The sequence below is a fragment of the Chanos chanos genome, chromosome 6, assembly GCF_902362185.1.
Source record: "Chanos chanos chromosome 6, fChaCha1.1, whole genome shotgun sequence".
NCBI classification, from domain to species: Eukaryota; Metazoa; Chordata; class Actinopteri; order Gonorynchiformes; family Chanidae; genus Chanos; species Chanos chanos.
In genome coordinates this window covers 34,242,378-34,260,229 of record NC_044500.1, presented here as the reverse complement: position 1 = coordinate 34,260,229, position 17,852 = coordinate 34,242,378, and the positions used below count along the sequence as shown (strand labels likewise).

The following is a 17,852-nucleotide window of genomic DNA, read 5'->3' as shown; positions in this document are numbered from 1 at the left end:
GTAACAGTATTACCTTACAGAACCTAATTTGTGCCTCTCCAAACTTATGAAGTATTCCATTATATAATGCATAAATGCTTGATTTTTGTTTGAGCCTGAGATGTCACGTGCCAATCAGAACATAACTTTTCATTCAATCTGTGAATTTTGAGGAGGATATTTTATATACTGTGTCGTGAGCAAAACTGCAGACATATAAAAAGAGCAAGACTGTCACCATCTGCCAATAATTTGTGTTTTTGGTTTGGATTTGTGATGTAAAATATTTTTCTCTTGCTTCCAAATTTTATTAAAGTTCTTAAAATTTTATTAAAATATTCCAAATATTTCAAAACCTCCGTTCCAAAGTATAAACACCAGTAAAGTGGGGTTTTAACACAAAATAATCATAACTGATGAATTCACAACATGAATTTGCCAGACGATTGTCAGAAATTTAATAGGTCCAAAGGTCAACTTCTGGTAGGTAAACTTTATAGTTTGTATATTTAGACATGTATGGTTGCCTGTCTCCAGTTCTTGAGCAAGTGGCAAATTACAAGAGGAACAAGTGTGAAATTGAGCAGAAACTCAGAAATACAGAAAAGAGCAGTTTCACATACAGACGAACTGAGAGGGCATTTATCTATAGCCCATTTATCACATGGCATATAGTGATCCATAGATGTATTTGTGCTGGTTGTGAGAAAAAAAAAAAACAAGCTAAAACAGAAAAACAAGGAACACAGCCACACTAATCATGAATAGCCACACTGATCATGAGTAAAGCTGTATCTGACAGAATAGGAAGTTTCAGATCTTGCAAAAGACAGCATCTGTTTGAAATCACATCCACTACCACGCAATGATTTAGGGAGTTGAGCAATGGGGAACTGAGAAAGACAATAATGACTCTCCAGTATTTTCCAATGCTGGAACGACCTGTGTGTAAACTGCAGCACTAAAGGCAGCGTCTCGCAGTAGTAAAATGAAAGAACGAAACAGGTCACAAAAAGTCTAGACTGTTCTGCAGTGCATAACCTTTGCTTCTAACCTATGCTGTTCTAAAGGCTCAGTTCGGTTAACAAGCACTTTTTTCAGCCAGTCAGCCATTCAGATCAGGAAAACAGGCATAAATTGAGGGTGAGGTAGGGCCCTTCTAAGTGTATGGGTGTAATCTAACCAAGTGAGAGGGCCATTATTCTCAGACTGTACAGACAGATGGCAACAAGAATGAACCCAGTGAAATATTGTGGGCACTGCTCAGAGCTGTCATCGAGTGCTCACAAGTGGAAAAAGGAGGGATGGGGTATGTACCAGCAAGAACATTCAGAGAACAAGCCATGACCTACATCAGATGACTTGCTACTATAGTATGCAGTAAAGTAACTTGTAAATTCTCTCTACTGAAAACCAGTGTCAAAAGTCACAAGGGTTAAATGGCATAGAATTGTACTATGGGCTGCAGTATGACAACAGAAAAATGTGTAGACACATATGGTATAGACTGTGTGTGTTTTCCAAGTTTCAACATCATGCTACCACAAATTCCCAAAAGTGGTCCGAATGAGTCATGTTAAGAAGGTTCCACTGCGTGTTTAGGTGTTGTGTCTCTAGGTGTATCAGAGATATTCCACTGCTGAAGTGCAAGTCTCATTAGAAATGTTCACAGCGTATGACAACCCATGAAACCTGTTTTGAACAAGAATGGGATCACAAAAGTTTAGTTAGGAAAGCCAATTTGACTGCACCATAGAGCACAAAGTACATGTATTTAGCTTTTTATTTACTGTCTCATAAATACCTGTGTATCTGGTCTGCATTTCAAGGACCAAGACATCAGCCTTCTTCTTTGTGAAGTGCTCTTTGCAGACACTCACAAACACAGCCACGTTCATACCAGACATTTTAGCAAATTGCTGTGGTAACCAAGGCAACAGTCTCTAAAGAGAAAAAATCTTGGTACTGGTCAAAGCTAACAAAAATTCTTAGTGCATCCAAAACTAATCGTCTAAAAGCCAACTTATTTGGCCTTGACTTGTCCAAAATATTTCGGATAAGTGAAACATTTTACTATTGCAGCATGCAATGTGTTTCAGCATATCTGCAAAATCGAAGGTACTAGATCTGAAATCTCTAAAATTTTAATTAAACTGTCCAAATAATACATCAGAATCTTGTTTTTAATAAAGATCTGCCTCTGTGACAAATCTATAGTCAGTTTTTTCATGGTTAAATCAGTTAAACTTCTGAATAATCCATTTTCTAATACAAGCCTAAAATATTATAAAAGTTCACAAATTTTAACCACATCAGCTGATCGTATTTAATTTTAAATAACTGAAAAATAATGAAAGAAGTTTTTATTCTCTGTATTCTTGTTCAATTTGTCTACTTGGTTCTCAATCCAGAGGGATCTGTATGGCTGTTCACTGTACTAATTATGGTATGCGCTGTATTAATTACATGGCTAGAGCAATTCTCTTTGTGTCCACCTTTGTTCACTGAAATAATAGGCTACGGTGGTTATATATAGCTCCTCACATAGCTAATCACAGGGCTGCTGGTAAATGGATCATCTACCTACCGTGGAGAATGGTCTCATTCTGAGGCAATAAGACATTTGAAAGATAAAACTGCATTTCCAACAAGATGACTAGGCTGGAGACATAGAATTTATTTCATCTTATTTCATACAAATTGTCTTAAATGATGATTTTTCTTTTCTTTTTTTTTAACTAACTGGATATAGTCATTTGACATTGTTGTTACAGGAAATGTATTATGTTGGCACATTGTCAATAGTGTTCTGTCTCCCCCTAAAGGATAAAAGGTTTGAGACTCCCCAGAACCAGGTGACATAGCATTTCAGAGAACCAAGATGAATGAACACAAAAGTAGTCAATAAAGTAAATAAATAAAGCTTTTGTAGAATCATTGATTCAGAATGGTTGGTTTCTTTCTCTTAGTATGAGAGAGAGGCTGATGGTTACACGTGAAAAATTGCCAGTGAGAATACGGACCCTCTCTGCAACGAGCATTTGATTAATACATGTCTGTTTACTCTACTGAATATTGTTGGCCAGTGGGAAAGAAGAAAGAGAAAACAAGCGTGTTTACATGGGCCATATAGACCGCTCACTCAATCAGCTGGTGAATGATGATGTCTAATGGAGTCGGAGATTATTGACTGTCCTCACTGCCCTCTCTCCTGAACCCTGATTTCTCTCACCTTTTGTAGGCGTAGTCAAGGAAATGTATTCCTCCTTGTGCTCTGTTCACACAATGCATTCGTTTTTGCCAGCACTGTGCAGTGAATTTGTGGTATAGCACCCAGTTCCCGCTTTTGCTTCACCACTCATCCCTGCCATTCCCCTGCCCTCAATGTCAGCCTATTTAGCCAATACCACTTTTGGATGCATGTGAGACTTAACATTAAAATAATTATTTTAAATATACATTTGACATCATCTGTATTTATTGTTAGTTAGATGCAAATAGTGATGGGCAACACAGAATCCGAGGTCATTTTATAAGAAGGAGGACCTAAAGGATGTTTTTCCATTGTTAGTCATCCTCTGTCTAACAAAAGAGAAAGACTGGCTTTTAATAACAACAGGGTAACCTTGTAGTGGAAACAGGGCCAGAGCATTGTCACACCTCTGTGTGCATGGTTAGACTTTTCTTTGTGATGTGCATAAAGCCTGGCCTCTCTTTCACACAGACCCTGAGGAAATAATGGGGTCATCTCAACTCTCAAGAGCAAGCCCTCCTCCACGGAGAAGTCAAGGGGCGCGGACTCATTAAAAATACATTTGATGACAGCACTCGTGGAAAAAAAATGAATGACCTGTATCTTTGCACCCCACCACCACCACCACACACACACACACACACACACACACACACATACACCTCCCCTCGTCTCTATGGTCATACATCATTTCATCCTTGGCTCTCTCACCATGTCCTCTATCTGGGCATACACTGCTAAACTACTGTTGTACCGTGTGAAGAGCTGGAGCTCCACACATAGGGAGAAACAGAGCAACTGTGCTCCTTCCAATGATATATTAAAACAGAAATATTTTGGACTTGTTCCCTCCATAGGAGAATATCCTCATCAGTTACTGTGTCTACATACATTTCAGCATGTATATTATGAACTATTATTAATGCATTATCAATGTGTGAATTTATAACACATAGTCCAGCTGATCTTTTTTTTTTTCTGTTCCTTGTATTCCAAAATCATTAAACCAGGGGTCTTCAGTCATTACTGTCACCTTTTTATAATATCTGTATTGAATCATTTTCAAGTAAATGTTTGCATCTAATTGGTGCATGAATCAAATTGATCTCATCTGTTTTCCCTGCATTTGCAATGGCCACTCAGGGAGTCATACAGAAAGGTCGCAAGGTTAGAAAGCCTCCCCTTGAATAACAGAGGCTGCACCCCTGGTCTCTCCAGTACTCTATTTTCTGTCAATAAAAGATAATATTTTAACAAGATGATGTCACCAAGCAGCACCAATAACTCAGAATCGCTTTTACTCATTACATTATAAGAGGAGACAGCACTTGACCCTGCAGTCACAGTAAAGCTCTATATTTTGTTCATAATGCAAATATTTCCGAGCCCTTGAGAAACACAGACCGATTTCCCTTTTGAGAATAAATCTGGAAATAGTTACATTCTCAAAATAGCCTACGCAGACATGAGACACATGACAAAAGTTAATAGACGGAACATGGCCGTAGGCTGGGGGGCGGGGGGAGCAGACATGCATAAGGGGGTGATCATACCCAAACACCTGGGGGAATTTCCAATCTCATCATAGCAATGAGGTCTTGGCAATCTCATATGCTAAACTGACAGTCAGCGGTTGTGTGCTGCAGCAATAATCAATGTCAGGTTAATGTCATTTGTAAACCAGTGTCACCACAAGGCAGTATGAAAATAATGCTGAAGGAAGGGTGGGGTGTAATATTGAATACAATTTGACCAAACAGGCAAGCAAACTCCTATTTGAGAAGAATGCAACATTTTCACAGCCCAGATGTATTTTTTTTTTTTGCTCTAGGCCCTTTTATGGAAGAAAATCATTATTTACTACTTCTTCAGCACAGTCGTAGAAAAGATCACTAAGTTGTATTCCTTCTGATATGTTTTCTCAACAGAGGGACACCTGTGATACAGCTATCATTTTTCAGAGAGTAATATCAGATGAGCGTTTAGAAGAAGTAGAAGAGGAATCATTTTTCATGTGCCTATTAGTAGCAAAACACTCACTCCAAACACATTACAGTGCGGGATGGTTCTCTGGGAGTGGTGGTAACCTCAGCAATGCATTATTGATAATTCTAAACATTTACTCCCATATCCACCATCTGGGTATCAGCTTCTATCAAAACACACTGACAAATTGAACCCCTTTAAACATTTAGAAGAACAAAACCAGTACTGGTGTCCTTGGGAGTCGCAGGTGTATGCCTGAAAAACATGTCAGCCCAGTGAAGGGGGAGGGAAGTGTGTATGTATGTGCGTGTCTGTCTGTGTGTGTGTGTGTGTTTGTATGGGTTGTTGGTGGTGGTAGTTGTGGTGGGGTGGGGGGCCTCGTAGCCCCGAATTAATCAACAGCTCATGCCTCTGCCAGCCTCCCCTTCCTCCACCTCCTCCTGGACATCAACGTGCAGTGCTCGTTATAGACTCGGCAGGAACGAATCATTAACAGATCGGTAAGTCGTTAATTAAGAGCTCTCCCAGGCACTCTCGCAGGGAGGGAGAAGAGAAAGAGAGAGCAAGGGAGAAAAGCCTACCACGTCCGGCTTATGAATTGTGCGTGATAGATACTAGCAACTGAGGTTTCCCTAAGATGCTTTATTCAGAACATGGATGCTTTGATAATAAAGGATGAGGCACTTCTTTGTTTCCTACTACTTCGTATTGTGTTGCTAGGAGTCACAAAGTTTGAGCCTTATTCTAGGGATATTGTTTCTTGTTCCTGATAAAGGAACTGACTGTGAAAATAGTTAAGACATAACACATTTTGCCATCATTGCCTTTCATTTCAAGCAGTGAGGCAAGGATTTCAATCAACATTTAGTTTATCGATGCAGTTTAGTGAGAATGCAACTATGTCCAAGCAACACAAATTCTTCTACATTAGCAAATGGTTCTCTTAAGCTCTGTGCAGTAACTACTTCAAACAGTCCACTAGCAATCAAGCTTTGATGAGCATAACAGGTGCACTGGGGCTATGCTTGACAACAAAAGATACTCCTGTGTTTACAAGGGCTGTGAAGTTACTATTGCTATACATAGCAAATTAACTTAATTGGCATTCACCACTGTGTTACTTAGCAAATAGCTATCTCTACAGCAAATGGTGAGAAATTAAACAAGCAAGGATAAGACACTGAAGAAGCATCAGTCACTTTTGTATCTTTGCACCTGCTGCTAAAGAACTGAATTAGGTTATGAAGGGTGGTTCTTGGAACAATGTATTCTTTCAAATATCAGCCATTCATTCCACACAGTACACACACTGAGTTCTAAGCAATACATGTATGTAACACAATTAAATGGAGGGAAATGTTCCTTTGAAGAAAATTAACTCCTACTTGAGCATATCAGTAAGGTTACATAGCACTTGGGCAGGGATAAAAGGTATTAGGTACAACTGGGAAGAGGATACACTGTACAGACTAATTTCCTGGGCATAAGCAAATAACTTCAACAGGCTGGCAATCTGAAAAAAAAGAAAACTAAAGGAAACCAAAGACACACATGCTGCATATTGGAATTATTACTGTTTATTAAAGTCAACTGAGGAATTGAGGTAAAACAAAGGGTTCATCTTGGAAACAGTAAACTGATGAATAAAAGCATCAATAACAAGACAGAAGTAAGAAAACATATACTGTATCATTGAGTGACTGTAAAGTTTGACGCATCTCTTTGACATTAACATGTACAAAGATTTCAGCCAAGCTTTTAATGCATTGGTGCATGAGACCAATTGCAGGTTAAGCAAAGACAAAATGGTTTGCACAGGTTAAGCAAAGAGGAAATGGTTTGGATAAAGACGGTGAAAAAAAAAGAGAATGTGACAGTGCAAAGAAAAGTATTTGGAATGACCGGGCACAAAAGAAATCATAGACATTAAGACTAAAGGATAACTGAGGCTGTGTGGCACCATAACAGCATCCATTTTGGCATTTTTTGGCATCTAAAACATTACCAGGATGATAGACGTTCTGGATATCAAAGGCCATCGCCAAAGGCCACGGCCACTGTCAATATCAGCATTAAGAATTAATGACCTCACTGACTAGAAAATCAAGCGATGATGATGATGACGATGATGATGATGATGATGATGGGGGGGGGGGGTATTACTAAAACTCAAATGTCACCCTCAGAAGGAAAGACAAAAATCATAACTCCATTTGCATAGAACAACCATCAGCTTGCTAATGATCCGTATAACTATTTATCATCCTCTTACATAGCCATGTTCATCTAATACAACAGATTTAAGATCACATAAATTACCAGCATTCAAACCAGGAGCTACAATATTATCTAAATGGAAAGAAAGCAGGATAAATTCAAATTGGTAGAACAGCAGACAAATTGCTGTCTGCTTAGCCAGCCGCATGGTTCCTATGGAAACCTCTAATATCACTAATGTAAGATGAGAAACAAACATTCTCTTTGAATGCACTCTATAAAAAAGACTGCATTCAAGGAAAATGAGACTTGGCATCACTGTTTCCAAGGTACGAACAAAGCAAAGTGCTAAAGAAACCAGAGAGAAGAATAAAAGCCAGGTGGACAGAGAAAGAGAAGTTAATCCTCTTAGTCAGATCACAACTCCATAGTCTTCTTCTTTTTTTTTTTCATAAAGGATCTGAGGGCAAATGCATCCTGTTCTGAACCCACTGAACAAAAGCACAATAAGAAAAGTAACTTAAGCATAACAAGTACTTGACACCTAAAGCATTAATTGGTGTCATGTGTATTTGGGTTATGGAGAGATGACTCTGATACAGTATTATCCACTTATTCAAACACATATGCATGTATATCCACAACAATTCGCTTCACCATGATCACTTGACAAAAACATTACAGCAGACACAGACGTCATATTAAACAAACTTATGAAAAGGAACAGTAGTGTGTGAGGGACACTGTTATGAAGAAAAAGCAGGAACTTTGCCACAGTTGAAAGTAGAACAAGAACATTTTCCAAGTTGCCCACTTCCTTCAGTTAAGCTAAGCCACAACTACTATCTGGAACCAGAGACATGCATTGTATTAACAATATTCACATTCAAGAAATGACCTCTCTCCAAGACATACTGAAAGCACTGTTTCTCTGCCCATTCAGATGAGTCTAGAGCAAGAGTCACAAATATGACAGTTTATCCTTGCAGACATTCAAGCCATTGATTACAAGTACTTCTGAAAATATCAAAATCAAAAGTAGCTGGTTTATTGTTTCATTCTTGAACACAAATGAAGTCAAACACAAACTACCATTTCATCATAACATATCTCTTTTGAAAGGATTGCAGAGCAGAGCTACTGGGTGTGAGTCAGACTTATAGTGTTGGAAATTTGATGTTTTTCAACACACTGTAAATACAGAAGCATTATTCATGTAAATGGAGCATACTGTATGCATATGCAGTACTTGGTTCCTAATCTGAGCCATTCAAAAATACGGTCAAGTCAACGTATTTCAAAAATGTTCTTCAAGAGGACTGTTCTCTCATATTTTAAGACAGGCAGACAAGTGATGTTGTAAGCACTTAACAAAATCCATCCACACTTCAGTAAATACTGTTTTGTTTTGTTTTTTTTCAGTGAGTTGGTGTGAAACATTCTGCAAGGCCTTAGGGATTTTTTTCTGATGAAATGTCTTTGTGCATAACTGAAGCTCTTCTCAAAATGTCAACATTCTAGTTCTCAAAAATGTAACTTATCTCTGCAAAAATATGAAAATCTTCATTGGCTTAAGTAAAAATATGGCCTCAAGGAACAAACACATTTTTAAATCCCCCAAATAATCCAGTGTGCATTAATACAAAAATAGAAGCATAAATGCTATGCCACATTACCTCAAAACTGAGCTGCTGTAAGGCACAAAAAGAACAAACATACTGATAAAACCTAAGAGGTGCACTGACACGGCCTTTCAAAAATATCTCACAGAAGAAGGTAGGTCAGCAACTTGCCCTTGTTGTAACCCTCCAAACTACCAACTCCCATCTCCAAGAACAAAACAGGGGTCACTTCTACAAAAATAGTACAGGTAGCTCTTAGTTATCTCCTCGGTTACCCTGTGTGTTTCTCAGTAAGAGCGTGGCCCAGATTTGCCATTGTTGCCTTGATTGAAAGCGCTAGAAGAACCGGAGGACTGCTCCTGGTTGTCGATCGACTGGTAGTCATCTCTGTTCCGGGTGATTGTAGGGAAACCTGACGAGAGAAAAGTTAAGGGTTTGAACTATTGTTGATATATTCATGCTTGCACAGTTATTCCGGCAATGCGTTTTTTATCAAAACAAGTTGGAAATGGTCATTTCTGTCATTAAAATTACAAAAGTAAAATTATCACAAAACTTACCGCAGAGGGCAAATTGACTGCTGTGTGTTTTTGTGTGATGTATAATATTGAAAAACAGCCTCTCTTGTCAATTAAATAACACACACACACAATTTTAAAATGCATTTATCATCTGTGTCAAACATTATTCTTCCAAGTATTTTTCTCTGCATAGAAAAGCATAGCAAGAATAACTAATGGTGGGAAAGGACATTTGCTAATTAATTAAACAAAAGCCTAAGGGCCAGTCTTCAGCTAGTCAGAGTTGCCCCACCATCATATCACTGCCATATACACTGTGCCTTCTGAAAGCATAATGTTCTTAAATCAAAGTGAAAGATAGTTCTAAGAGGTTTTTTTTGGTTACTTATCTACAGAAATCACTCTGTAATGACAAAGTGAAATGACATTCTGGAACTGATTTTGCATCATTTCATTTACACAATCTAAAGACATCAAGACATCTTTAAGAGACATCTTAAAAAAAAATGATCACATCATGCCTCAACACAACTAAGCTAAGGTGTAGAACTTGAATAATCGTGGGTTTGTGGTCAATCTAATTGACTTACAAGGAAATATACCTATCTAAAGGGTGTCACAGCTGGCAGCATCAAGAGCAGAAACTCTAACATGAGGACAAAGGGGCTGCCTGTACGCCTCTGTGACAAAATTGCATGAGTCCATCACTGAGAAATGGAGAGAATATGTCACCAGCGAGACTCCTGGAGCAGGCTGCTGACTGAGACTGAGCGACTAGTCAAGAAGAGGGATCTTGGAGGAGGAAGTGAAGCCAACAACCAGTAGTCGATTTGTAGGGGGATGAGGGGGGGGATGCCATCCCTTTGTTAGCGAAACAACCAAAATGCATCCCCCTTGTTAACCTGCCATCCTCCTATATACTCTATAGAGTAGTGTCAGTGACCCCCCCCCCCCCCTCTCCATTGGCCATTGGGCCTTCCACCTGGTTAAAAAAGAAGAAATCTGCCAATACAGTCAATAACCACCATGACTGAATGACACAGTTCAATGGCTGAGAAGGCAGAACCTGTCAAGAGGATAACAATGCCTCTAGTTCATCACAAAAATGAAACTCTCTATGGGAGAGGAGCCAGATGGAAGCCATTTCTGAGGAAAGGCCATGTAACAGCATGCCTGTAGTTTGCAAAAAGCAAATGGCAGACACTGAGATCATGTGCCAAAAGATTATGTGGCCTGATAAGACAAAGACTGACCTTTTTGGCCAAAATATAAAGGCTTATGTTTGGCGCTGACCAAAAACTGCTAAACACCCATCTTCGGGGTATGGTGGAGCCATAGCTTCATGCTATGAAGATGCTTTTTAATAGTAGAGACTCAGACATTTCTGAAAATAAAGGGAATAATACACACAGCCTAATATATTCAAATCCTTGAGGAAGGACTTACTTTAAGATCCGAAAAAAAAATTGACTGGGGTGAAGATTAATTTCCCAACATGACACTGACCCCCAAGAACAGCCCAAGACTGCTTTTCATCAACAAAATCAATCGAACTTAACAGAGCTTGAGCAAAAACAGGGAGAAATATACAAAAAAACTCAAATCTACATGCGCCAAGGCCATACAGCCATACCCACTGAACCCAAAGCTGTAATTGCTGAGAAAAGAAAAAAGTACTCACTCAAGAGGTACAGGGTTAAGAAAACAGGTTTTTGTGGTTAAACAGTACAAACATCTTTGCATCATGAATCTGTCGGATGTTGTGTGTAAAAGGTGAGGGTGGAATTAATTTTACTCCAGATTCTGGCATTAGAACCATTTTTCTACAACTTTTCAAGAGACGTAATTACATTCTCCAGGCAAAATACACTAAAACCTTTTCATGTAAGCCAAATTCCAGTGGATAACAGCACCACTTAAGAGCTCCACGAGCTCCACAGCACAAATATGCTAGCTTAATCTTATTTAGACAGACCACACATGTCCAATTAAGACAGATACAATTAACACATTGCTTGTACATAACAGAAAAGTGACATCAAATAGAATATGACATCAAACAAATGCAAACAAAGAAATTCATCGTTAGTTCCTGTATTAAAATTTATTTAAAACATAACTTTAAGAACCCAACGCAAATTAAATATTTTAAAACAATAAAATCAAAATCACTGCACTCTATCAGAATGCAAACCAGGCACAAAATCATTTGGATGACATCAAAGAGCAGAATTCTGTCTAAGAGTGTTTTGTTGAACAAACGCTAATGACAAAACTACAGTGCTGATGATGTGGAACCAAACCGCAAGCATACTTATTATATTTTGTGTTGCATACCTTGGTGAACAAACTTGTTAACAGTAAAACATGAAGTTCCAGAGTATGCTCAAAAAAGGAGATGACTTGAAAACCAGTACCTGAGCAAAAGTGGTGACATACCTGCTATTATCAGAAGAACAACGTATGTCTGTATAATCTCTTTTTCAGTGCATAAAATTAAGAACTGAACTAGGTCACTCTGATAACTTATATTCTGTCAGGATTTTGTCTGTGTACTCTGCTGGTCTTGAAAATGATATTAGCCTTTTCATCAGCCCACATGTGCCCTGTACTCATTTTGGCTCAGGCTGGCGGTATATTGTCTGACCATGTTAATATCCACTCTGTACCCTAAAAATCTCATGGGCTTTGGCATCACATTCTGTGATTGGTCTGTACTGCGTTCATACTAAAAATGAACCTCACCAGACTTCACTTGGACCAAGACCAGCCTTCTCAAGTGGTCTTGGTGTGGTTATTTGGTGTACATCTGGGTTTGAATGGTTTTTTCCCTTTAATTCGTATTTGTGGGCATTATACTTTCACAATATGCCTTTCATAATGCTAAAAAGTTAATGGCACTGATGTTAAAATATTTTTTTTACATTATACTTAAATATGTATAAATAAATTGCAAAGGAATGCATATATATTCTAATGCTTCTATACACATACACACATTTATCAATCAATGGTCAATCACTCAGACTCAGTCTTATCACAGATATCATGGAAGAAACTACAAGATGCTAACAGTTTTCCATAAAGTTTTTTTGTGTGTCATTCACAGGAAAAATAAAAGAGTGAGTTATGAAACACGTAAAAAAAGAGTGGATGACTACTAATGATGAGGGAAAACGATAACAACAAATAGACAGAGAAAAGACACACAAAAAAGACAAGAACAGAATGGGATAAAGCACACACACACACACACAAATATATACACAAACATTAAAAAACATGACAGTTTCAGCGGGTCCATGATTACAGTCTGGAATAAGAAGCATAAAGGAAGAGGAAAGTGTTCTGGGATCAATAACGGCGGCCAAGCAAGGTGCTATCAGCACTGTCTGTGGTGCAGTGGCTCTCAACAGAGGTCTCCAAGTCTGAGGGCCAGAGGACAAAAGAAGAAAAGATAGAGAGCGGGAGAAAAGGATAGACAGGAGAAATAATCAGCCACAGCAAGAGCAGTAAGGACAGATGATAATAATGAATCACTGCGAGGTTAAATATGAGGATAATGTAAAGAAACACTTAGTGACAATACAATGATGACAATAAACCTCAGCAAAATTGCGAGAAACATCCTATGTGATCATCTACCATTATTTACCTTCACTGTCAAGGGTTTGCTAAGCACAGCAGAGAATGATGCATGGCAGCCAATAGAAAATCAAAACATTTGATCTGAAATCTGAACACTGAACATAACAATAGTGTACTTGACATTAAGAAGGACAGCTGAAGCCAGAGTGCAGGCAAAACTACATGAATCACGATGCCAGAGAAGATGACGCTACACCCAATAATCACTGTATAATACTAACCTCTCACTGTCATATTATTCATCTTTGCATGGTTCAAAATCATCATCAGGTTTCTCCATGACAGACATCTCTGAAGTCATCTAAAGTGTTTTCTCATAAATCCTTTTTCATATTAAACTACTGCTACCAGGTTCATGATGAAAATTACTATCTCCTAATTCCATCTGAAGCTATTCATGATAAAGTATGACTATTAAACCACCATAAACTGACTCAATACATATTGGACATAAACACCATTGTCCTTGAGGTTGCTACATCTCCTGTCCTTCCAACAGAGAGAGGGTGGGGGTAGGAGGGTGGGAGTCTTACTGTGTACACTACACAAAGAATTGAGAAATGCAATAACTCGGCTAAAAAAATGTGAGCTCATTGTACCATAGTTACTGTTAAGTCTTGTAGGCTTGATGGCCGGCATCTTTCATAATCACGCAAAACCAAACAGTTTCCATTAACATGTCACTTCTGCTCTCACAGGAAACTTCAGTAACCAAATAGATATAACTGAGGGACTTATATGCTGCCTCTTCACTTAAGTCTTCTGAGACCATGCAAAATGTAAAATGTTTATGGTGATTTGTCACAAAACATTTTAAGAGCAACAAGAGCAACAACAAAGTAAACAACAAAAACCGTAATTCCATTATATATTTGAGTGGTACCAATAAACTTCTCTGAAGAGCTTTCCTTGTCTGTACGGCAGTGGGCCTATCAGGCGCATTAGTCTTGTGACCATCTCACAAGCTCAATTAGCCTGAGCCTTGGACTCAGCCTGCTTCTCATTCACAAAGAGAGGCAGCAAACTTGTGTGCAGCAATTCAAGCACTAACATTGTAAAGACATAAAGCAAAATAGGTAATGCTGAAAACAAACCAAACGAAACAAAGGCACCATTTCAGCTCTCTGCTGAACTTTCCTAGACATAGCACAATGGGCACATGCATCACAGGATTCCCACTGGCCTCTGTAGCAGGCATATGAAAAAGCTAAAACTCTGGCCCTCACACAGTAGAGCCTCCTTCCACCTACTTACCGAAGTTGACATTGTAGTCCCCTCCTCTCTCACGGTACATTTGGTAGACAAAGAAGCAGGACAAGGGTTTGAGTAGCAAGCTGAGGATGGACATGCCCATGCTGAAGCGAACTGTGTCTCTCCTATCTGACAAGTTATCAGCAGCCGGGTACAAAATTGCAAAATCCACAATGTCTGTCACCACTGTTAGAGCCATGCCCATCAAGAACTAGAAAAAGGGAAAAGAGAAATCCCTATAAAAATGATACTTTAGGATACCACTGATGATGCTATTCAAAAACAAACTGACTGGTTATAAAACATGTGGATTTTACTGTTTTTCTTTTTGTTTTTCTTTTACACTGCAGACAGAAAGTCCTTTGTGAAAAGGCCTGAGTATGAACAGACCATAGAATAGCTCATAGATCTCACAGATCAAACTACTGTGTGTGATATAACATACTAATAGCATCTGTAACCCACCATCAGTACAGCATCTATGGAATCTCTCTGAGCAATGGCCCACACACCCACAGCTAACACACTAAAGTTACTCAACATATATGTCATGTTTAGCTGAAAGGCCAAGCAGCCCCTGTTCAAAAAACACAAAAAGAAGAAGTTAATGCAGTATCATTTGTAGTCTTAAATTCAGTAAATTAGTCATTTGCGGGGAGAAAACTGCAACGGCATCAAACACCGAAACTTGGAAAAGATTATTTATTTAAGGACTCCTCAACTCACTGTGAGGTTAATGAGTTCTGTAGCCTACATTCCAAAGGCTTTTGTTAACTGTTGATTAATGAAATGACTACTTTTTTTATTATATCCAAAGTGATACTGTTACGTGGCATATTCAGGTGCAGAGGATGGATATTCAGCAGGAGTATCCATTGGGTAAGATATTTCCAGCCCACTTCAACTGCACCACACAAACTGACCAGCTGTTTCTACTAGGAAGAGAACTAGAGAAATTCCTCAGGTGTGTGAAAAAAGGCTGAGGAGCCATTTCATCAACTCACCAGACTGTGAGCAACCAGTGAACCAACACGATGGCCTGTATGGACAAATGCGGAATGGTGTAAGAGACAGTCACAAATATGCACGTTCACTATTTTCACAGATTTTGAAATCTAAATGAGGAAGGTGCGTCGCTTCCCGTCGTTTATAGATAATTCTCAAAGTACTCTACTTTTATATTAATAAGCTCGAAAAATAACATTGCGGATTCAAACTCTACATTTGTTACACCTGGTTAACAGGGGAGAGACCCATCCTTTCCACAATGTCGCACTAAAATTACGACTGGTTATGTTGTCATTATCATATGTAGCTGACCAGTTAAAACAAGTGATAAAGATGTACACATCGTAAAAAGTGATAACAACTGTACCAAATAAAAAGCGGTAGTATTACTTAAATGAAGTCATTAACTGGCAACTAACGATAACTTTCTAAGCACCCCATTCAATCTTATCAGCTTGCCTCCCTAAAACTTTCTTGAATAGAGTAAATGTTCACAAAACGCTATCATTAACAGCATTACCTTCAGATTTATGGCTGGGATTTCCATATTCACCGACTACTGAAAATTGTGAAAGGTCCCTTGGTATTTCTGATTTCGTCTAAAAATTACAGAACTGTGGCATTCCGCTCCTTCCTTACTGAAAGTTTACCGGCCCCTCCCTCCTATCCGAGCCCAAACACAAACCATGTGACAACTGCCTGACTTTCTTCACGTGACTTGAGTCCCCTGCCTCTCCATTTCGACTCCATGTGAACATCACCTGCTGAAGACACTGCCCATTGAATTAAACTTTACATATCATACGGTATAGTGAATTTTAGTGGCGACGTTAGTAGCATACTTACAATGAGGATGTATGCTAATAAATTCTTTAAAGTTATATAACCCAACTACATAACAACCCATGAATTGAAAATGATCTATGTCCACTTGTCTTACAATATATTTACATGGCAAAACTACAGCTTCTTTTGTTTTCTATAATTTGCAACACATCAGATCTCAGACTCACTGCAAAATGTAATAATTACTAGTCCACTCATGACTGTGGCCCAAGAAGATTCATATTTACTTTCACAACAAGGGAGACAGGTCCTATGACTACTGACTATATTTCACTCGAGTTATCTTGAAAAAATAATAGTGAATAGCCACAGTAAAAATAATGACACAGTTTCCTACCCATCAATACAACACATCAAAAAAAAGTTCCTGAATCTAAAACAGCCTTGTAAGGGTACAAGACAACTCTATATCCTGTCTGTCTTCCTGTCTGTATCTGGCCACAAGACAAACCTCAGACCTGCGTCCAGTCACAGAGTCATTCTCGATTCCATTTTCATTATTGAAAGCAATTGTTTGAGGATGTTATGGTCATGGAGACTTCAGACCTGTCTACTTAGTAAATATAATATATTATCATCATCATCTCGACAGCTCAGACAAATTCCAGGAAGTTCTTTTTATCTCCCTTGCCAACTCAATGCTGATAATAAAATTTTGTGACAAAGCATTTTCAATAAAGACAGAAGTTACAATGTTCCTTTTTCTGAGTAGCATTTTGGCTTTGAGGTGAATTTCCACCTGTCCTTTGTTTAGGTAGCATTGTCTAAGTCTTCAATATAAGCTGATGTCACATCTTAACAGTTGCCTGCTGGGATCCTTCCACGCACAGTAGATCCTTATAAACATTCAGCATCAATAAATGGCTCCCACTTTTATGGGTCTGGACACTGACATGCCATTGACACACATCAGCAGGGCAAATATACAGATCAAATTACTCAGAAAGTTTAAACTGGAATCTAAATTACTTTCTTATTATTATTTTACCCCATTTGTGATCAATTTTGAAAGTTAGAATCATTTTCATTTTTACCTGTCAAATATGTTAATGGTCTCTGACCGGGGTGGAATGTACAGAAATGAAATGTGCTGGAGAAAGAGAGAGAGGTCTTATGCCTGAAAGTAATTGCATCTCATTACATCACATCCACTGTTCATTCATGCTGCAGCCACCTGTATTATATCTCATATGAAACAGGAATAGAAAATCAGAAGGGCCCTTACATAAAGGATATGGTGAAATGTCTTCAAAAAATTCAATCAGAAAATGGGAAACCACAGTCTGTTTTATACTTTTATTAACAATTGATTCTTTTGGTCTCAACCCTCTTCAGTGTGACAAAAATGCTGGTGGAGCCTGTAGTTAATGAATGAATAAAATATAGCGTTGTCTTCCTTTTTCAGATGAACAAGACAGAACACGACATTCTCATACTTGTTCTCCGGACTGTCCAGTCCTGAACGAAAATGTTCTCTGAATAAAGCAAAAAGGCAAAGCAGACAGACAATTTATTAATTCC

General features: G+C 38.5%; 1 protein-coding gene across 1 annotated transcript; it reads right to left on the bottom strand.

Moving 5' to 3' along the window:
• Nucleotides 1-9,344: 9,344 nt before the first annotated feature.
• Nucleotides 9,345-16,032, bottom strand: agtrap (angiotensin II receptor-associated protein). The gene is made up of 5 exons (XM_030778708.1): nucleotides 16,006-16,032; nucleotides 15,482-15,516; nucleotides 14,943-15,054; nucleotides 14,481-14,688; nucleotides 9,345-9,469 (listed from the first exon to the last, which is right to left on the bottom strand). Exons 1-5 carry the CDS (start codon nucleotides 16,030-16,032, stop codon nucleotides 9,345-9,347), a joined length of 507 nt encoding a protein of 168 aa, XP_030634568.1.
• Nucleotides 16,033-17,852: the final 1,820 nt, after the last annotated feature.

What these genes read in the sequence shown, in the direction of transcription:
- agtrap (XM_030778708.1), bottom strand. Translation starts at nt 16,032, where the DNA reads ATGGAAATCCCAGCCATAAATCTGAAG. An exon ending in TCCCAGCCATAAATCTGAAG is followed by an intron (nt 15,517 to 16,005) that starts GTAATGCTGTTA and finishes TTGTCCATACAG; the next exon opens with GCCATCGTGTTGGTTCACTG. An exon ending in CCATAGATGCTGTACTGATG is followed by an intron (nt 14,689 to 14,942) that starts GTGGGTTACAGA and finishes CCCTTTTTCTAG; the next exon opens with TTCTTGATGGGCATGGCTCT.